The sequence below is a fragment of the Hippopotamus amphibius genome, chromosome 11, assembly GCF_030028045.1.
Source record: "Hippopotamus amphibius kiboko isolate mHipAmp2 chromosome 11, mHipAmp2.hap2, whole genome shotgun sequence".
NCBI lineage: Eukaryota > Metazoa > Chordata > Mammalia > Artiodactyla > Hippopotamidae > Hippopotamus > Hippopotamus amphibius.
Window position 1 is genome coordinate 1,066,889 of NC_080196.1, and position 21,956 is coordinate 1,088,844.

Here is a 21,956-nt window from a genome sequence, read left to right on the forward strand (position 1 = left end):
ACAAAGTATCTAAGGAAAGAAAGCAACAACCAGCGACAGCTGAGGACCTTAGAGATACAGCAGCAAGAGAAGCGAGGGCTGACGGCAACACGGCCAGGGGAGACACAGCCGCGTCGCGCCGTAGGGCTGACGTCAAGACAGCGTTCGTGGACAGCAGGTGATTCCACTTGGTCCGTGAATGTGTTTCCCCTGCCCTTTCCTAAAACACTCCGCAGAAAAAATGCAACATCTTAGTTTTTTTTTTTTTTTTAAGTGAACTGAACGTTTGGTGTGATTAAAAATGCGGCACATTAGGGTGAGCGGTCCTTTGACGGCCGGCTCCGCAGCTGCGGCGTGCAGGCTCAGCGGCGGCTGGCGTGCGGGACCTTAGGTCCCCGTCCAGGGGTGGAACCCGGGCCCCCGCAGCGGGAGCGCGGAGTCCTAGCCACGGGACCGCGGGGACGGCGAGGACGAACACTTCTTAATCTAACCGCTGCGAATTTTCCAAGTTAAAAATTCTCAAACGAAAAGAAGACATCTTTGCTCTTATTTTAAATTAAGAACTGGGTCGATGTCAATTTTCTCATGTTTACATGATAATTCCATCCTCAGAGAGAGGGCCAGAAAGGATAAAACTCAAGGTAAAAAAGAATAAAAAAAGATCAAAGTACGTATTCGTGTTCGCTAGAAGCTCTGATCATACCATGTCACTGACTTTTTAGTGGTTAACAGGTACACTTCACCAGTGATGTCCTTCTGCTTTTCAAAAGGCACGTGAGTAACCGACCGCGTCCTCTCTACCTGCACTCCCCACGAGGGCGGGATGTGCCTGCCTGGTCCACGCTGGATTCTGAGGGTCTAGCGCAGGGTTTGGTAAACGCCCGCTGAACGCATGACTAGCAGTGACAGCATCAGTCCCGGGTATTTCACTGTGTGCCAGACACCATCCTAACGAGCACTTTGTAGAACCGACTGTTTATTCTCCAACAATTTTTTGAAAGAAGTTCAACTATGGATCCCATTTTTAAAGACAGCCAAACAGAGGCACTGAGAAGTCACACGCCTGAGGTCACACATCTGGTAATGGACAGTTTTTGAACTCAGGCCCAACCCTGCCTCTTCCCCGCACACGGACGCGTAACGCCAGGGCTCTGCGTCCGTGCACACGCAGGGAAGACGCCAGAGGAGATGGCGTTGTAAGAGGCACAGGACCCAAGAATTCACATCGTATCACCAACGCTGGGATTCGGGGCAACGGCAAACGTAAAGTCTAATTTCCAGGATCAAGCTCCCCACAGAAGCAAAACTCCTAAACATTCAAGGGAAGCCCAGAGGTGTCCAGGGAGGGCCTCCGCTCAGCTCGCCTGGACACCAGAGTCCTAAGCGCACCACTAAAACTTCCAGGACTTTCATGTTGGAGCAGGACCGAGGGCAAAGATTTTGTGGCAAAATCAAGGAGGGAAAGTCACCGGCTGGGAGGTCTGCTGCGTCCAGAATCACTGGTGGCCTCTTTGGGGTCAGAGCTGGCCTGCACTGCGTAAACAGTCTGCGTCGGTCTGAATCTTATTCGTGAAACAACATAAATCTTCACCCGCCTCAGCCTGGCTTCAGGGGACGGCCGTCCTGAGACCTGCTACGTCCTTACTGCTCTCCGCTCCCACCCCAAATTTTCTCTATGGCACTTTTTTTTTCTTTCAATCATTCTGGACCCACTGGCCTCCAAGAAGATCTGGTTCTTGCGTTTGTCTCTGGTGTCCTAGGAGCTGACAACAGGATGAAAGCTGCTCAGGAGAACAAGCTCCGCTAGAATCCTAGGAAGGATGAGAGGGAGCCTGCGGTACTTGGAAGATGGACTTGACCACAGGGGAGGGGAGGACACCGCTGGACTCGGAGAATTCCCTGTCCCCCCACGTGGCGTGCTTCTCCGGCCTCATGCCAGCGCCCCCCCGGGCGTGAGGCGTGCGGCCTGGACCCGAGGGCCAGCTCGCGGGCAGCCTCCAGCCCTCATCCCCTTTCACCTGGAGCAGAGCGGTCGCCCAGGCAACTCTGCGTAAGGCTGTCCAGCCCGTCCGAGTTCTGGGAAACCGGCTGTGCTGAGGAATGAGGTGAAACGTTTAGCCTCACCACACAAGCAGGCTTCCCGACAGGGCCCGGAGCTGAGCGCACCGGACAAGATTCCTGCAGCCTCGAGGCTTAGAAAGATGAGGTGTATTCCAAATCCAAGCCCGGGCAGTAAGGGGGTGGGCGGGCGGGGGCGACACAGGGAGACACGGCGCGTGCAGACAGAGCTGCAGGACAGCGGTGACGATGACGTGCGCCCAACAAGAGGACGGACGCGGAGCCTCGGCAGGAAAGAGGGGCCACAGGGACTTCGAGAGCCCAAGGGTCCCCGTCTCTTTCGTGCCGTGCCCTCCCCAGCCCCGCACGGCGCCCGAGGAAGGGCGACAGACGAGCCGTTCGCCACGAGCCCCAGCGCCGGGAACGAGAAGGGCCGCGCTGAAGCCGTGATGGGGGCTGAGGGTCCGCCCCGCCCGCGCTCCGCTCTGAGGGGCCGCTCTTCCCCGCTGAGCACAGCCACCGCGCCGCCCGCCTCCGGGCAGAAGCACGAGCGCCCGGCCCATCTCCGGGCTGCTGGGGGCCGCAGGGCCGGGCCGCTCGCTGTGTCCGCAGGGCTGCGCTGGCCTCCCGCCCCCGGGGACAGCGCGTCCACTGCGGGGCACCCCGCCCCCCGGCGCAGGGCAGCCGCGTCCCCGTGCGTCACAGCCCGCCCCGCCCGGCCGGGACCACGGGGCTCCGCGGCCGGTGGCCTCCTCTCCCTCCCGCTCCCTCCTGTGTCACGAGTGCATGAAACAGCGCTTTCTTTTGTTTGGAACAGGACCGTCTGAAGGGTGATTACTGGTGGTGACATGTTCACTTTCAATCTTTCTGCACTGGGGCTGTCTGGACCCCGGGAAGGGGTACAACAGACAGGAATTTGGTTCAAAACGCACGTAAACAGGCCCCGGGATTCCATCTTCACTGCACACACACGCGCCCTGGAGCCGCCGCGTCCGAACACGCCTCTCGGGAGGTGCTGCTTCTGTCGCCTTAGGTGCCTTTAAGACGCTGAGTTTTGTCGCCATAGCGAAGGTGGCCCACATGTAAGTGACGACACCAAGCTAGACGCTCTTACACATCTAGGAAAGGAGGACGTTCTGCGCTAACCACCTCCAGGCCATGTGTCACCCAGGGACTTCCGTACTCAGGAATTCACACGTTCACCCACCCATCCACCTGTCAGCAACACTTATCCACCCCGAGTTCATCACCTAAGAGAGCAAAAATGTCCTTCTCCTCGAAGAGTTCATAGTTTGGGGAAACTCTTCGGAGAAAAACATGTAAACAAATGAGTATAATAATTATAATAGGTGTGATATAGTTATGTACAGCACACAATGTATCAACAGAACAAAGGAAAAAGTATACTGGCCGGAAAAGGAGTCACCACCAGGACAGCACTTGAGCTGAGACTTAAAAAGTGCACGGGGCCTTACACAGCTCAGGTTTGTTTGTGCGCACGTGAGTGTGTGAGCGTGTGCGTGTGTGTGTGAGTGCGTGAGTGTATGTGCGCGTGTGCACCGGGACCCCCAGGCCCTGCAGGTCACGGGGGCCCTTGGAGGCGGACGTCCCGCAGGCCGCAGGCTCAGCACCAGGCAGGCCGCTTCCTTGAGGGGACCTGCCTCTGATCTGAGCCTCCATTTCTGAAACCCGCTCTTTCCCTGGGTGTGCGTTACCCTGTCTTCCTTCACACGGCGGTGCATCTTGTGGAGAGAAGAACACCCCAGTCCCGTTCCCTGGGCTCTGGCTTGGGGAACGCGCGGAAGGACGACAGAGCGCCCCAGGCAGAGCGGGGAGGTGGCTGCAGCGCCGTCCAGCCAGCGTGTTCCCGCCGGCGGGGCCGAGCCTCTTACCACCTCCGTCGGTCGGTAGTACTTGAGATCCACGGTTACGTGCACTTTGCCGGTCTCCTTACACCTGCCCACTTCATTTTCATTCTTTCCTTCCCACCTGGAAAGGAGAGTAAAGACATAATCAGCCCCTGACTGCTTGGGAGCCTCCGGCCAGGCTGCCGGGCGGCCGGGCTTCTCCCTGCAGGAGCACAGCAGCGCGTTGACTCGGCACGCGCAGGCCGGGCTTTACCGGTTATGAGGGCAACAGAGATTCTAAAGGCTTTCCAGGTCTGTGTCAAAAGGGCAGGGCGTTTCCCCTTCTTTTTTAAAGAAAATCACGATACATGCAAAAGTGAGACCTCAGAAATGAACAGATTAGCCAGAATAAGGAATTGGCTAACGTTCAGGGATTTCAAAGATGCTGTACTTTAGATCATTCTTGATAAAGTCGGTTATTATGAATTTATTCATCTCTTCTGTCTTTCCCTTATTTTTTTTTTTTTTTTTTGTAGTTTTAGGAGTATTTATTGTAAACTGAATGCATTCCACTTTGGAATAAGTTTCAAACCCTAATTAACATTTCATTTCACCCCTTTATTACACACAAGTCCCCTTGCTGCCCCCAGGCAGCAGTCCGCCCCACTGATAAACCCCAGATTATTAAACCTCCAAAAAGCACAGAACGAATCAGTTCACTTCCTGTTAAAGGAGGGTCCTTCACCTAGAGACTGTCATACAGAGTGAAGTGAGTCAGAAAGAGAAAATCAAATATCGTATAGTAACATACATACGTGGAATCTAGAAAAATGGTACAGATCAACCGGTTTGCAAGGCAGAAACAGAGACACAGATGTAGAGAACAAACATATGGACACCAAGGGGGGACGTGGGCGGGGGTGGAGAATGAATTGGGAGATTGGGATTGCCGTATGTACATTACTAACAAGAAAAAAATATCAAATTGTACCCTCAAAAAAAAAAAAAAAAGAGAGTCGTTCAACATCTCTTCCTCCTCGGACTCCGCTACGATGCTATTTGGACTCAAGTCTTCTTCCTTAAACATCCACAGTCGACAATTCGACTGTGGATGCTCCGTTTTGTGTTCTCACTTTCACAGAAATGAAGCCACTGGCTTAACGCTGACCTCTGGATTTCTACAAACTCAAATCCAAAGAGCAAAAAGTACTCATAACTTGAACTATTTCTATAAATGGAACTTTTCGGCAAAGAAAGAAAAGAAGTTACAAAGAAATGTTTGACTCCAATGCTTATCCGCAGAGCCAGTCTGCTTTCGCAGCTGGCGATGAGACCTGTAACGGGCGATTCAGCCCCATTTGATCGAGGCTCCAATCAAAGAACAGAGCGTTACGCTGGTTACTTGACTGTGTGAATCACAGGGGCCACCGAAGACGGACATTTGATGTTGACGTGCTTGTGTTCTGGACACAGCCCCTCGAATGTTCTCTCCTCCGTTCACTCTCTGATAACATGTCATCGTTTATGGGTATGCCACACTTGCCAGCAGGCTACAGGCAAATAAGAAAAACATCCCACAACACAGAGAGAATTACAGCATAATATACTGAACAAGAAAATATGTACAACTGCCATTTTCCATGACACATTAATGGCTCAAAAAAGGGTGTCTGATAATTTACTTATTTGGTTTAATTTCTCACCCTTGCCTAGACTTATTTAGCAGGATCAGAGCTGTGTTTGGAACAGTCACCTGGACAGGGTGGGTGGATGCTTTAGAGTGTGCTGCCTGAACGTGCTGTGGAAGGGAAAGGCTGCAGGGCTGCTGAGCCCGGTGACCTCGGGTGGGTGAAGACCAGACCTCGGCCAGCATCACGTTCACAGTTCGCCTATCTACTTCCAAAGTTAGTTGTTTTAGTGGAACCTCTCTGTGGTGACACGTTCATCAATAGTGAGTGAAGCATATTTGTTTCTCCTGAGCGCGCTTTAGTTTTATTTTTGTTCACATTTCACACTCGCAGAGAGAAACAAGCTCAGAACAAGCCTTCCTGACGGCATCTCCGCGGAGCCTGAGGGATCCGCAGCACGTGTGCTGTTTCTCCCAGGTGTGGCTCGGCGTGTAATATGCGAGAGGTCAGGCTGACATGGGGACACAGACACATGTGACACCGCCCTTCGTGGTGGTGAATCCGAATAGAAGCCATAAGCTGGAGAAACAGTGATTCAAACCCATCTGTTTACAGTGAATCCTTCTGAAACCACACATGCACACACACAAAGTAAAGTCGACGGGGCCTCGGGAAAGGCGTCCCCTGACCGGGGTGGCGTGTGGGACTCGGCAAAGCCGGCTGTGTCTCCAGACCAGGGGCTGGCAAACTGTTTCTGTAAAAGCGCCAGAAACGGACCGTTTCCGGCATGGCCACCACATAAGGCTCGTTCTCTCCCTGCGTCTTCTCGTTCTCATCACCATCTTTGTGTTTTTTTAACTACCCTTTAACACAGTAAAATCATCCTCCGAGGACAGTAACAAACAGACCTCGGCTGGGGTCTGGCCTGCAGAGAGCAGCTGCCCCGCTGCTTTAGGGGAAGAGGTACTGACACATCCTCACCCCAGAGCCCCAGGAAAGCGCCGGTTCTGGTCCACACCAGCAGGCTGACAGCTGGCTCGGCGTGACCTTCCCTGATGGCTGTGGACTCTCTGGGGCGGCTGTGCAGTCTCGGGCCAACACGGGCATTTGTAACAGCAGCCCACGTGGGAGAAGACGGGGAAGGCCCTGCACGTTAGACGTGCGTTGAGGCCACGCAGGCACCTGCAGGACGGGCCGCCCGCCTGCACACGCGGCCACGGCCACGGCCACGGCCACCTCTCAGGGCGTGGCGCCCCCCCCCCCCCCCCCACGATGAGCACGTCTGCACCGAGCAGCCGACTGTCACCAGACGAAGGGCTCAGAGCAGAACAGAGGTGGCGGAAGCCACCTGCTAAGTCGCATGAGGTCTGCAAGAGGGCAGGAAGCAAAGCCTCCGCCAAGGGCCAGAGAGCATTCAGTGACCACAACACACGGAACACTGACGTTGGCCAGTGAAAAGTAAGAGCCAACCTGTCCTAACAGGAACGGTTATGACTCAAAGCAGAGCTGCAATGTTCGCGACATGACCGTGGCCTGACGGGGGAGGGGGTGGGTAGGGGATTCAGCTAATTAACAGGTGTTACGACCCGCGGATTTAGATCAACAGCTCACTGAGCAGGGATCTTGTGCAAAGCAAATTCTTGGCCCCTAATAAGCATCAAATAGCAACAGAAGCACCGAAGAACCGAGCACACCGTGGCAAGACGAGGGGCTGTTAAAACCTCCTCGTCACGCATCCGTCCAAGGAGCAGGCAAAGCGATGGGAGCAGCCGGAGCCATCGGGGACGTGAGGGATGCGCGGGGAGCACGTCAGGCTGCGCCCCGAGCAGGGCGCAGACACGGGCACAGGGGTGGCCCGCAGCTAGGAGTTACTGGCGAAGGGCGTGAGGCGCCCCGGGAGAGGCCGCGGGCCTGGACGGGGATGGGGTTGCGCACACTTCTGCCCCTCCCCCAGGCCGCCTGCAGAACCGATACACCGACCAGGGCGGACAAGGCGGGAGACGAGAGGACCCGCGTCCCGGGAGCTGGAGCTCAGGGCTGAGCGGAGCCCCCGGGAAACACACGCGGGGGCGGCAGCGGGCCCCCCGGGGGTGCTGGGGCCAGGCTGGTGTCCTGCCAGGGAGGAGCCCGGGGACTCTGCTCTGGGCTCAGATGCTCCTGCTCACGGCCCTGCAGAGCCCCCAGGGCAGCCGGGAGCCCCCAGGCTCCATGTCCTCAAAAACCCCAATCGGCCTCTCAGGCCCCATTTTTAAAACGTGAGCAGAAAACCAAGGATATCCAGACACACGTGAGGAAAGCCACGCATACCAAGACAGAAATCACAACAGACACATCGAAAAATAGCAACTTGGAGGAAACAGAACAAACAGGGAAGATAATTAAAAATGGAACAAAACAACAACAAACCTCATGCACCTCTCATGTCTTCAGAGAGATGAGGAAAGATACCAAAGAAACAAAAATAAGATCCTGTATGAAAAAGGACAACTTGGAAAAAAATTGGAAATTGAAAAAAATTCAGAAATGAAGAATTCAGGACCAGATTTTGAAGACAGAATTGAGGAAATTTCCCAGAAAGTAGAGCAAAACGATGTAGAGGTGAAAAAGGAAGATAAGGAGATCAGAGAACGGCCTCAAGAGGTCAGTGTAACGGGATTTCCAGAAAGAGAGTAAAGAAAATAATTTTCTTAAAATAAACGAAGAAAATGGATCAGAGAGAAAAACACGCGTTTCCAGACGGCGAGGGCCCCGCGGAGCACCAGACCCTGGACGGCACTAGGGGCCCATCCGGCGGGGGCAGGGGGGAGGTCCCCGAGGCCCGCGGGGCCGGGAGGCAGAGGGGCCCCTGGGCGCCCACGTAACACGCAAAGTCACGGCAACGGAGCAGCGCCTTCAGCGTTCCGAAGGGAAATGATTTCCAGCCAAGGAACGAACGCTGGCCACCTGACTGGTCTGTGGGCAGCACAGAGATGTTTCAGACACGCTTGGGTGAGAAAGACTTGCTTCCCAGGCACCCTTCTCAGGAAACTAATTAAGGTTCTGCTTCACCAAACCATAGAATTTTAAGAAGATGTCGGAGAAGGGGGATGCCAGCCGTCCACCCGTCCAGGTGGCATCAGCTCAGAAGGTTCTGGAGGGGCTGCTCCTGAGGGGGAGGCACCGGCCTGAACACCTCCAGGGCAGCGCGAGGGGACGTGAGGGACGCACGGACAGAAGAGGAAGCGAACGGAGGAGGACGACCGTGAGGTCTTCGTGGAGCAGGTGCCCCCGGCTCAGAAAGGGAGAAGGCAGGGCTGTTTCCGGGAGTGCCCCCGGGGGCCGGTCCTGACGCGGGAACTAACGCGGGAGGCCGGCTCTGGGAGAGCGGGGCGGGGGGCACACGGGCACAAGGGCCTCGTCTGCAATGAGGCGGCAGGAGGGCAGCCTCGAGGGGCACCTCGAGGACCAGCTATGAGAGCGCGTTACTGAGTCACGTGGAGGCGAAGGCCACAGGGGTGAGCCGACGGTACGGGGACAGGACTCCCAGGAAGAGACGGCCGACACCCACGGAGCACAGCCGACGCGGGCCTGAGGTGACCCCAGCGAGGCAGCCGCGCAGGAAAGCACGCGTCTGCTGTGTCGGGTGGAGGGCCAGCGGCGGGGAGGACCGGCTGCGAGACGGGGGTGCAGGGCGTTGGTGGCCGGGGCGGGGCACCTCCTGCGGACGGTCAGCCTCTACAGCGCGCGCTGGAGTAACTGGGAACAAACAACGACGACGGAGAACATCAGTGTGAACGTGAGCTTCACCAGCAGTGGGCGGGCCCGCGAGGCCGCATGACCCGCCAGGTGCCCACCCAGCCTCCCGCCTCCTCCCCCCGGCCCCCCGGACGTGGAGCCGCGGACACCGGATGGAGAGAAGGGTGGGGACAGAAGGGGGCGACGGGGTGCGATTCCTCTGGGAAGGGGTCCCGGGGGCTGAGCGGGCCGCAGGAGGCCACACGGGGAGGGATCCTTCCCCCGCGGCTGAGCCAGCAGCCCGTGTGCCCTTACGAGGACACGGCATCGTGCGGCCACCGCCCAGCAAGACCCGCAGCAAGAGCGGTCGACTGGTCAGTATCGCCTCCGCTGTCTTCTTTCTCACCAGCGTCACGGGAAACGACTGAGTAGGGACGCTCTCCTTTCACACGGTCCTCTCCCAGGCTTTATCCGCAGGAAGTCCGAGGGGTGCGATTCCCTCAGCGGACCGTGCCTCGTGGGCTCGAGCCTGATGAGAGTGGCTCAAGAGATTAGTGAAAGGCCAGAGACCGCCGCCCTCAGCTGTGCGGCGACGCGGCTTCCAGGTGCGCCTCTGCGTCCCTGCACTGTCTTTACAGGGCTCCTACCTGCCTGCTTCCTTTGCATTTATTTTAACTCAGCTGGGGTGTCCTAGCCATCCCCAAAGAACGCGGGTGGAGTTTCTCGTGCTTCACGGGAGGAAGCGGACTCTCGGGTGGCCTGACGGCGGGCCGGCGGTGGGGAGGCGCTACGGTCGCGAGCAGAGCCCCCACTCTGAGCCCCGGTGCGGTTCCGGGCGGCCCGCTGCCTGCACCTCCCCTCTGGCCCCAGCTCCTCTCTCATCGGCCCGCTCCCCCCCAGATCCTCACAGGTGCCTGAAAGTGCCAGGCGCTGGGCTCAGCCGGGCGCTGAGGACGTGGGTCTCCGTCCTTCGCGGGCTCCCAGCCCGGCGGCCACGTGGGGTGGCGTACGGATGGTGGCGGAAGGCAGGCGGGGCTGTGAGAGGACCAGGTGGGCACGTGGCGGGACGGCCGAGGCAGGGCGGAGGCCACAGGGGGGTCTCTAAGCTGAGCCCCGGCGGATGGGTGGGCAGCAGGTGTGTGCGTCTCCCGCTGTGCCCAAGGTGGCCGGGCTGGTCCAGCCCAGTCTTCCGCCTGCCCACCGCCCGCAGCCAGGTTACTGACACCTGTCCTCATGCCTTTCCACACGCCTGGGAGGCTCTGCCCCCCTGGACTCCCGGCCATGGCGCCCACTTTGGCCAAAGGCCCGCTTAACTCCGGCTTCTCGGTGACATCACTCCAGTCCTGATCCGGGGCTGTTATTTCAGAACCGATGTGATAAACGTGCACCGTGCCATCATCCACCTGTACGTGTCTGTAAACAATGAGCTCTTATCATCACCTAATTAGAGCCTGCACTTCTCAAGGGCAAGGAAATGTCTTGATTCTCTTAGGTGAGTTTGGCTCCAGGAGAAAAAGGAAAATGTGCAGAGAGCACACTCACGGAGCCTCCGCTCTGTCCTCGGTGCGATGCCGCCTGCTCATTCAAAAGCCTGCCGCTCCCGTTACCGTTCGCATCCCTGCAGGCCCTTATAGTCTGTGCTTCTTTAATGGGTTAAAACTCCGAGTATCTCAGAAGTTCACAAGTATAAAATGAGAGCAGGACTTGGATTTCCCGGTGGTGGGTGGGGGAGAGATTCCGTCTCAGTGGTGAGCGGAAGCTGGTGGGGAGGTGCCAGTCCCTACGCAGACACCCATGAAGGCCTGGGTCTGGTCAGAGCGTCTCCAGCAAGTTCTCCGGGCAGCGACACCCAGCCTTTCGCGGGGACTGACTCTCCCCGCTCCACGGAAGACGCCAAGTGACGATACATACGTCCGCCTCTCAGTGTCAGAGGTTTCTCTCAAGTTGGTTAGATGGTAGGGACGTCGGAGAAGGAATCAGGAAGCCGTCAGCTGGGAGGTGCCGCCCGTGGGGGCTCGGAGGGTGGGTCTGAAGAGACGCACCCGGGATGTCACACCCAAACGTGTGTGAACGTACGAAGTCTTTCCGGAGGAAAACATGCAGACCCAGGGATTTCCCTTCTCCCGACCCCCGCCCAAGCAGAGCCTTAAAGCACGTCCTGGGGAAAACGACTGACTGGAAGGATGCGCTTTTCCCCAAAAGCAACTGGACACAGCCAAGGCTCAGCATGTTCTCCAGGACAGCCTCACAGCAGACACGCCAGCCATGGGACACGGGCTCGCGCCTGGGGATGCCACAACCCGCCACGGGACACGGGCTCGCGGCCAGGGCCCCACGCACCCCCGCTGCCTCCTCACTGTCCCCTCCGCGCATCCTCCAGGCCCCGGGGCCAGAAACCCCACCGGCCCGGAAACACTCCCCAATCAGGGAAAGAGTGTGACGAACACAAAACGTGTGTCATCTCAGCCGGGAGGCGTTGAGAAATGAGTTTCTTTTTAAGCACATAATAATGTCTGCCCTTGCTGTTTTCACTGAAAATGTAGATACAACACCACAGACGATGATAAAGATTTCCATCGGCCAAACGTCCCCCCAGCAGGCGCTCTCCCTACACGTCTCTTCTCAAAACTTAACCAGATCAATGACAGAAAATTAGTCAAGACGCGTGTTGCCTGTTTGGTTCGTGCGTGACGCCAACCGCGGGAGAAAAGCGCTTGTCCCTCACATCCCTGAGCCGCAGTCGAGCGGAAAGTGCAACGCACAGCCCGACCCTGACCACAGCCCTGACGACACAACCTCTTGCAAAAACACACGCACGTGTGCGCACACATACACACGCATACACACACACACATATACACACATGCACACACAGATACACACGCACACACACACAAACACACACCCTGGGACCTTCTGGGAAGAAAATATCTGTTGTCACGAGGGCACCTTCTCAGTATAACCTGGGAAGGAGCTCAGTTGCCAAACGTGAACTTGAACTCTATCAGCACTGCGTGTGGCACTGATCTGCTCTCCTGAATGTCTCTACTGACCCAAAGTCACATGAAGGTGCTGTTTTCTAACAAATTCAAAACAAAATCACTCAGTGAAGTCAAAGACTTCAAGAGCAAACATTTGTGCCAGTCTACATGCATAGACCCGTTTTTCAAGTCTTTTCAGTGAAAACGTCAACAGATATTTTCAAAAACAGTAGAAGAAAGGGGAAGTGACAGCAGACCTTGAACAGCTGACGTGAGCGTCGCACAGACACGGCCCGGCCCGCCGTGTGACAGGCAGGAGGGAAGTATAGGGTAGGAGGCCACGGAGAGAGCCCAGGCACGCAGAGGGCGTACCTGCCACCTCCCCTGCACTCGCGGGGCAGAGCAGGCAGGACCCCAAGGGGGCACAGGGCCTCACGTCTCACCCCACGGCACCGCGGTCACCGACCCTGCATCCTCTCTCCCGGCCAGCCCTGGGCCCCCCCCCCCCCCGCCCACCCCCGAGGACACCCAGGCCCTCCCCTGGCCTCCCCGGCTCCCTGCTACCCCGACGTGGGGACCCAGGGCCGCCAGCCGGGGGCCTTCCGGGGAGGACTCAGCGGGCGGGCGGGCCGTGGACACCCGCGGGGGCCCCGTGATCAGGACTGTGCAGCCCCGCCCGCGGCCAGCGGCCTGAGCGCTGAGGACCCCGGGCTGCAGACCCTGAAGGACGGGAGTGGTGCCCAGGGCGGGGGGGGGGGGGGGGGCCGGTGATTTGCTTCCGGTGACAGAGCAGAGCCCAAGCTGCGCAGAGGGAGAGGTACCTCGCGAAGGGCCTCCCGTCTCGCCGCCCGCATCACAGCCCGGGCCCTGCTGCTCCAGGGCCGGGCCTCGGCTCCCCCATCTCCGTGTTCCGGCCACGCTTCCCTCCACGGGCTCGCGGGCCTCGGCCCAGCTCGGTGTTTGCCTGCGACACGCAGCCGTCACACCACGAAGCCCGGACACGCGCGGGAAGGATGGAAAGTGCGGGAGGAAGCTTGGATCTGGGCCCCAGCGGCGTCCTACTGGGCTCGCGCTGACTGGTCATTCATGCTGCGTGAACGCGTCTGTCTGTCCAGCCCACCTCTCGCCTCCCTTCTAGAACAACGTCCCCCGTGGGTGGAGGACCCTGCCCCCCTACTTAAATCGTGGAATTCCGGGGGGCCGCCGAGCACAGGCCCAGGCCCAGGCCCAGGAGAAGCCTGGCCACACGGGCGCAGTGGCCACGGGCCCGGGGGAACCAGCCGGGGTCCTCTGTGTCCCCGAGGCGACGCCAAGGTCCGCTTGGTCCCTTACGGAGGAGAGAACTCTGACGACTGGCAGTGCCCGCTTGCTTCCCCCCCCGCCCCACGTGCCTGGAGCTCAAGGCTTCGTTCCACGAGCGTGGCTGCTCCTCACATTAAAAAACAGAAGACTCTATACATTTCATCCCTCACAACTTTGGGAGCTTAAGAGAGTAACAATGAAATGTCATGCTTTATTCCTTAAGAAAACACAAACAAAAAGTGTACTTATCTTTAGAAAATAAGACGCGAAATTGCCTCCGCTGTAGAGTGAAGGGCATTCCGTTCCCCTGCAGTCTTCATTCTAACAAAAACTTTGGAGGGTTGTTTAAAAGCAACATGAATTCTGAGTTAAAATCGTATTCAACTAGACTCAATCCCGACACAAGCATCTGTAACTTCACAAAAGAATACGAATGATTTTCTTGAAACGTGAAATATCTTCTTTAAAAATGGCATAGAGGGCAGGGAGGTGACCTGGATGGCTAACCTGCCTTGCAGAGACCACCTCACATCCGCCTGCGTTCTGTTTTCCTGCAGGTGCCCACTCCCAGCATTGTATTTAAAACGAAAACGCCTGCACGTTGGCCTTGCTAGTCTTTATCTTCTCTAAGGAGTATAATGCACCTCCTACCCAATCTTTTCATGCAAAACAAATCCATAAGTCAGGTAGTTAAGTAAGGAAGAATACACAGGTGAACGAAAAACGACGTAGAAGGTGATGCTAATGGAAATTCTGCTCCTCATGTTACAGAAGCAAAATCATCTAAAGGCGACTACAAATGAGGACACTGGTGGTGGGTTTACAGACTTCCACCTCTTGCGATTTGAGCATCAAATGTTTTAAGATGCAAAGTGTTACCGGAAAGCATGGGAAATGTTCCCCAAAAGGTGAGCTCTTCGGCTTTCTCCAATTTCCAACGCTATTTTTGACAGATTGCTATTATAATTTTTGAAGTAAGCGAACTACTGTATCAATTTAGTTGTTAGAAGAACTTGTCTCCGGCAGAACTGGTAGGACTGAGTCCCCATCAGTCCCGGGATGAATCACGTGCTCCCCAGGCTCCGAGGAGACTTACATCACCAAAGCCTGGGCTCTCATCTCGTATTAGAGACCAGGGTTCCAGACGCCCCGGCTTTGCACCCTGGAGACCCCGTCAGCACCACAGGAGAGAAGACCAGTAGGTACGCCTCCAGCTTCTCAGATCTATACGTCTTCCCGAGAGCACTCCCGAAGTCACTGATGGCAAGAACGGGACGTCCAGAGAACTCTTTTTTATCTCAGTTTATCCGATGATAGATTCAGTCCAACTTTGATTAAATCCAGCTAGCATTTTAGTGATCCCCGGAGGCGTGAGGGACAGAAGGAAGGAGGAGAGAAGGGAGTGAACAAGCCACGGGCGCACAGCGGATGACGGTTCTCACGGGAAAACCTAGACAGTTTAGGTTTCTGCATTTTCCAGCAATCTGCTCCCACTCCCACCCTGCATGCCACGCACACCCACACAAACCCACAGATCAAACTCTCAACTTCCAAAACTTCGTCTTCCATTACTGATTCATGAAAACGTTGATTTATTTAGCAAACGTTGCCACTGTCCTGGGCAGAATCCAAGGTTCAGAAAGGACCCAGATGGGCTTCCTAGGTGGTGCAGTGGTTAAGAATCCGCCTGCCAATGCAGAGATCATGGGTTCGATCTCCAGCTCCAGGAAGATCCCACATGCCACGGAGCAACTAAGCCCGTGTGCCAAAAAAAAAAAAGAAAGGACCCAGAGCAGATTCTGCCTGAAGGAGAGAACTGTCCAGTCCACCAGGGAGGGTGAAGTCACAGGTGACTAAGACCAAGGTCAGAAGGGGGTAGGGCTTGGACGTGGTGACTGTCAGGTTCATTTCGGACTTGAGGTCCTATGACGGTCCCCGGCTTTGATACTCAGAAGGTGGTCCAGCGACCAGCGGCCCCGGCATCCCTGAGTATCAGTGTTAGACATTCACAGCCTCAGGCCCCGCCCAGACCTACTGATTCCAAATCTGCATTTTCACAAGATCCCCAAGCGATTGGCGGCACATTAGCATCTGAGAACTTCTGTAGCCAAGGTGTCCCAATTATGACAAACAGGGGCGGGGGTGTTACTTCCTAGAGAGGAGGAGAGGTCTCTGTCCAGCCGGAACTGAGCACCTGCGGCCTTCCTCCCGCAACGGCCTCTCTGCGACGCGTCTCCGTGGTGAAGCTCCTTCTGGTCACATAAGCATGAGATCCTGGTGTGACTTTGCTTTTTCGGGTCCTGGAGCACATCATCACTTGCCCGATGTTACTGTTTTCACCTTTTATTTGTCCCCTGTAGTCACTGTTGACAAATGTCATCTTCCATCAACTACCCACTTCGTCATTAGCAGCAAACACTTACACAGACCTTACGGTGCAGCAGGCCCTGCTTCGGGTGCTTCATGAGTGTCAACACACTTAACCTTCACACCGTCCCTGTGAGGCAGGGACCCTTATTATCCGCCTTTTACAGGTGAGAAGATGGAGGCGCAGCGGGTAACCGACTCCCCGGGAAAGCCGCAGCGCTGGGACTCGAACCCAGGGAACGTGGCCCTGGGGCTCGCACGGTCTCTTGCCACACCGTGTGCGGGGAAGGGCATGACCGAGTCATGAAAGAGAGAAATTAGACAGCATCCTTGGGGAACGAGGCATGCGCCCCGCGGGCCTGGAGGCTGGATACTCTCCTCGGCCGGGCAGGCTTTGCTTCATCTCAGCGTGTTTTCTTTGCTCGTTTCTGCCTGGCGTCTGACTGTGCGGAATCCGTTCCCAAGAAGGACTTGCAAGCCCTGTCAAAAGTCACAGCTGCAATGGGACGGCCCGGAGCAGCCGTGACTACCCTGCTGGTCCTCCAGCTGAGACCGGGATTCGGCTCAGGGGGCCCAGAGAAGAGCCAGAGGAAGGAAGCTGGAAAAAAAACAAACAATAGAACAGGACCTGCAGACGGCATTCATGAAGCCATCGTGATTTCATTATCCGGCCCTGAGAAGGAATTCTGCATTTTCAGACACGCTGAGAAGAACATGCACCGAAAGCATTCCGTTCCCACAAGCCCAGCGATGTGGGGACGGGGCACGCAGGCGGGCACTGCCCCCGCGCAGCGGCCGCGGGCGGGAGGCACACAGCGAGGCCTCTCGTCCATCCGGAAGTCAGCACCTCACGCCCGCCTCTCATGTTGGAAGAATTCAGGAAAAGGGCTTGATTTCACCAAAATTTTATATCGCACTCAAAGGCAATGTTTAATACACCCCTAAAAGCTTGATTGGTGGTTTAGTCTGCCATCTGAAACACAATGAAGGTCACTGCCTGAAATCTGCAGGAGGTTTTAGTGAAACCGACTCCAAGGCTTTTCTGCACTTTCTCTTCGGCTGGAGAAGGGGGAGGAGGGAGAGCTCGGGCGGAGGGAGAGCTCGGGCCCACGGAGGCCGCTACTCAGGTATTAAGGACAGAAGACCCAGGCCGGTAATGCACACACGTCTGCTGCGTGTGTAGGATTCTCGTGTAAAGTAAGCTTGGGAAGCGCTGGGTTAAACAAAGGTAAACAGATTCTTTACTGGTGATTCTCCAAGAGGGGTTATAATATTCAATATTCTCCAAATGAACTAGACACGGAATGCCTTTCCAAGACATTTCCTTTTTAAAGAAAGACTTGTCAGTTTGTGAAAGGCTGTGCTAGATATTAAAAAAGGGTATTAGCCCATGGGACTACCGACAGAAGGACAGAAGGACGACCTCGTGACTGAAAACAAAACATTGTCTCCAAAGTGGGAGAACGGCCAGGTGTCTTTTCAAAAGAGAAACTTGCTCGGGGATTCATTTGTAAGTCTACCCTAATTTCAAAAAACTGTGTGTAAGGTGACTTCTTACAACAAAGTAGTAAGAAGTGCATTATAGAAGTTTTGGATATAGGGAAATGTGTTCAGTAGAACACTAGAGGTCACACGTAATTCTGCCATGTAGAAATTGCCATTTTAAGTGTTCGTGTGTTTCCTTCCAATCTTTCGCGGGCATGTTTTTAGGGAGTTTAGATCACACAACGATCCTGTTTTTTCACTTGATATTGTTATAATCACACTTTGTGTTCTTCAGAGTCCTCTTCAGCATTATTTTTCATAGTTGTTTGATAACAGTTGATCAAATTCACTTGCGTATCCTTGATGACAGGCAGCTAAGTTCTTCATTTTTGATTCCTTTTGTTGAAAAATCAACTACATTGAGGTATAATTTACAAACAAAATGTGTTACAAGTGCATCATTGGATGAGTTTTGAAAGACGCGTGCACTCATGTGGACACCGCTGCCATCCACACGTCTGACCTCTCCAGCCCCCCAGCCCCCGCAGATCCCCTGTCCTCCCCCCCGTCCTCTGCCCAGCCACTGGCCCTCACGCTCAGATTCCCCTCAGCACAGGTCACCCTTTCCTAGGGCATCACGTGCCAAGTGTGCCAGGGTCCCCTCCTCTTCATGACTGAGCAGGATCCCACGTGTGGACACAACCTCCCCCGGCGGATTGGACACTGAGGGAGGGGTGCTCTATTAGGAATAAAGCTGTTACGAATATTCAAGGAGAAGCCTCTATGTGGACATAGTATTTTCATTTTTCTTTGGTAAATGTCTAGGAAAATCACTGGTCATATGGTAAACACAGACTTGGCTTTATAAGAAAGCCAAACTATTTTTTGAACCATTCATACTACATCACTAACGCACGAACGTTTCAGTTGTCCCAACACCCTCGGTAATTCTTGGCTCTGTCTGGTTTTTCCATTTTACCGTTCCAGAGGGAGTGCAGGGGCATCGCACTGTCATTTTAACGAGTTTCCTAGATGGCTGATCACACTGAGCATCTTTTCACGTGCTAAGTGGACATTCGTGGCATTATTCTTGTGTGAAGTGTCTGTTCAGACACCTGGCCCGTTTTTTAAATTGAATTATTTGTCTTCTTTTTGGGGGGGGGGGCGTTACAGGAGACCTCTGCATGTTCTAGATATGAGCCCTGTGTCAGATGCAAATATTACACTAGTTTTCTCCCAGACCATGGTTTGCCTTTTCCTTTTCTTCATGGTCGTTTTCAGAGAACAGTGGTTTTTAATCACGGCATTCATCTTGTCATTTTTTTCTTTTACGGTTCTTGCTTTTGGTAGCCTAAGAAATCTTTGCCTTTGCCCAAGTTGCTCTAAACATTTGATGCAAACACACACAAAACAAAAAGCCATGAAGAATGATAACCTGAACTACATGAAAATGTAAAACTTTGGTATTCGGGCTGAGAGAATATATCTGCAAAACATAAAAGGTCATAACTCAGGAACAGAAAACAACCTCAGATGCCTTTGCCTGCCCCACGGTTGCAAAGCTTCTCTCCCATGTCTTCATCTAACGGTTTCTAACGCCCACGCTTGCATTTAGACCTGTGCTCCACTTCCACTAATTTTGTGTGTGGTATGACTCTTGGGCTGAGATTCACTCTTTAAATCCCATGTGGCTATTCCTGATTCCAGCACCATTTGTTGTAAAAACAATCCTCCCCTAATTAACTACCTTGACATCTCTGTAAAAATTCAATTGGCCATACAAGTGAGAGTCCATTTCTGGGCTTTGTATTCTGTTCCATTGATCTGTAAACCTGTCCTTAAGTCAATATCATGCAATATCATGCAGATTAAGCATTAAAAGAGGTCTTAAAATCATAGAGTAAGTATCCTCCAGCTTTGATCTTTTCTTTCAAAATGATTCTAGATCCTTTGCATTTCCATATAAATTTCAGAATCTACCAATTTCTATCAAAAAAACCCTTGTGATTTTGATTGGGAATGTACCGAACCTGCAGATTACTTTGAAGAGAACTGGCATCTTATCAAGTCCTCCAATCCCAGGACATGATGCGTCTCCTCATTTATTTAGGGCTGTTTTGATTTCTCCCACTGATGTCTTTTAGATTTTAATGCACAACTCTTTCATGGACTTTATTAAGATCATCTCTATTTCATTTTTCAGATTCTACTGTAAGTGGTACTGTGCTTTTTTCAAAAATTTCAATTTCCAGTTCTTTAACGGCAATATGTAGAAATACAATTGACTTCTATACATAGACCTTGTACCCTGTGATGCTGCTAAAGGCACTTGTTAGTTTCAGTAGCTTTTTGGGTAGATTACTTAGATTCTCTATGTACTCCATCATGCTATCTGTGACTAAGACAGAGATACATCTTCCTTTCATTTCTTTTTCTTTTTCTCGTTTGGCTAGAATCCAGGACAATATTGGAAAGGTTTGATAAAAGCAGACATCCTTGCCCTGAGCCTTATTTTTAGGAGAAAAGCATTCAGTCTCTTAACATTAAGGATGCTGTTGGTTTTTCTCAGAGGCCATTTATCAGCTTGAGGAAATTTCCTTCAGTTCCTAGTGGGTTAAAAGTTGTTGTTGTTATTTTTTTAAATGATAGTTGTTAAATTTTGTCAAATGCCTTTTCTGCCTCTTTGGAAAAAAAAAAATCATATGGCTTCTCTTCTGTTTTCTTAACATGGTGAATTACATTGATTTTCAAATGTTAAGCCAACCTTGCATTCCTAGACTAAATCCCACTTGGTCATGGTGTACCAATTTTTTACATATTGATAGATTCAATTGGCTAATATTTTGTTAGTACTTTTAGTTTCTATGTTCATGTGGAATACCAGTCAGTATATTTCTTTTTATTTTTAGCATCAGGGTAATGCTGGCCTCATCAAATGAGTTAGGAAGTATTCTCTCTTCTAAGTGAGTATTAGGAAGGGTATTATTTTCCTCCTTAAATGTTTAAAATTCAGTTTAATAGACATAGAACTACTAAGATTTATGTATTTTTTTTTGAGTCAGTTTTGGAAATCTGTGTCCTAAAGTTGTTGATAACATTTCCTCACTATCCTGTTCACGTCTGGAGGGTCTGTACTGATGCTCCCTGGTTTATTTCTACTACACATAATTTCTGTCTTGTCTTTTCTTCCTGGAGATAGGTTTACCCAGGTTTTTGGTTGCCCTGATTTTCTCCACTGTTTTTCTGTGTTCTACTTTACTGATCTCTCTTTTTCTCTTTATTGTTTCCTTCTTTCTGTTTGCATTGGGTTTAACTTACTCTTTGTTGTCTAGCTTCTTAACTGCAAGCTTGGATAACTGGTTTGGGCTCTTTCTTCTTCTTTAATATTAGTATTCAAAGCCACAGATTTCTCTTTAAGCATTGCTTTGGCTATCCCACAAATTTTGGTATGTGGTTTTAATTTTCATTTAATTCAAAAAATATTCTAATTTCCTTTGTGGTTTCTTTTTTATCTGTGAGTTATTTAGCAGTGTGCTGGGTGGGAAGTTCTAGAAATGTCAAGCAGGTCAATTAAGTTTCCTGTGCTGTTCAGGTCTTCTGTAACCTTGTCTACGTGTTCTGTCATTTATGAAGAAAGGAGTGTTGAAGTACACAAACATAAAGTTTGTCTTTTTTCCTATCACTTTTGTCAGTATTTTGAAGTGTCTATAACTGGGTGTGTATACATTTCAAAGTGTTATGTCTTCATGAAGAATCAACCCTTTTAAAATTATGAAATGACTTTTTATCCCTGCTAATTAAATGAAGTCTATTTTGTCCCATATAAATAAATATAGCCACTCTAGTTTCCTTATGGTTAGTGTTTGGATGTTTTATTTTTTCCATCTTTTTACTTTTAAGCTATCTGTTTATAGATATAAAATGTGTCTCTTGTAGATAGTATATTGCATTTTTACCAAGTCTAACTATATTTCCCTTTTAATTATTTAGAGCATTTACAGTGGATGTAGTTGTCAGCACAGCTATTATTTGTTTTCTCTCTGTCCCACCTGTGGCTTGTTCACACTCCCTCTTTCCCAGCTTTCGTGTAGGTGAGTACTCTTTAGGATTGCATTTTCACTCCACTGCTGGCTTATGCTGTGTTTCATTTTGTTTTATTTGAGTAGTTTCTCTAGAGTGTGCAGTAATACTTTAACGAATTGCAGTCTGTCTCCAAATAAGTTCATACCACTTCCCATCTGGTGGAAGAGTCCCCACTCCTCGTGCTGCGGTTGCTCCACTATTATTTACACCTGTATTAGAGACCTCATCATGTATTGGCATTATTTTCACTTTCAACAGTCAATTACCTTTCAAAGAAATTTTAAAATGAGGGGAAAACACTTTCATATTTTCCCACATTTTGGCTCTTTCTGCTGCTCTTCGTTCTTCTACACGGATCCAAGCTGCAAACCGGCACCCTTTCCCTCCCGTCTAATGTTTGCTGGCGACGAACCATCTCAGCCTTTGTTTGTCTGGCAGTCTTTAATTCACCTCCATTTCTGAGAACTCAAGGTTCAGGTTTCTTTGTTTAAAGATGTTGCTCCAAGGTCTTC

General features: G+C 52.5%; 1 protein-coding gene across 3 annotated transcripts in view; it reads right to left on the reverse strand.

The window, feature by feature from the left end:
- GMDS (GDP-mannose 4,6-dehydratase) overlaps positions 1-21,956 on the reverse strand; it is a 454,717-nt gene that overhangs the window by 48,456 nt on the left and 384,305 nt on the right. For 2 of the 3 annotated variants that reach the window (XM_057698405.1, XM_057698407.1), the window contains exon 9: positions 3,930-4,026. The exons of the other annotated variant lie outside the window; for it this stretch is intronic. In XM_057698405.1, the coding sequence (XP_057554388.1) occupies positions 3,930-4,026 (97 nt within the window). The remainder of the gene's footprint in view (positions 1-3,929; positions 4,027-21,956) is intronic. 3 annotated transcript variants of the gene reach the window in all.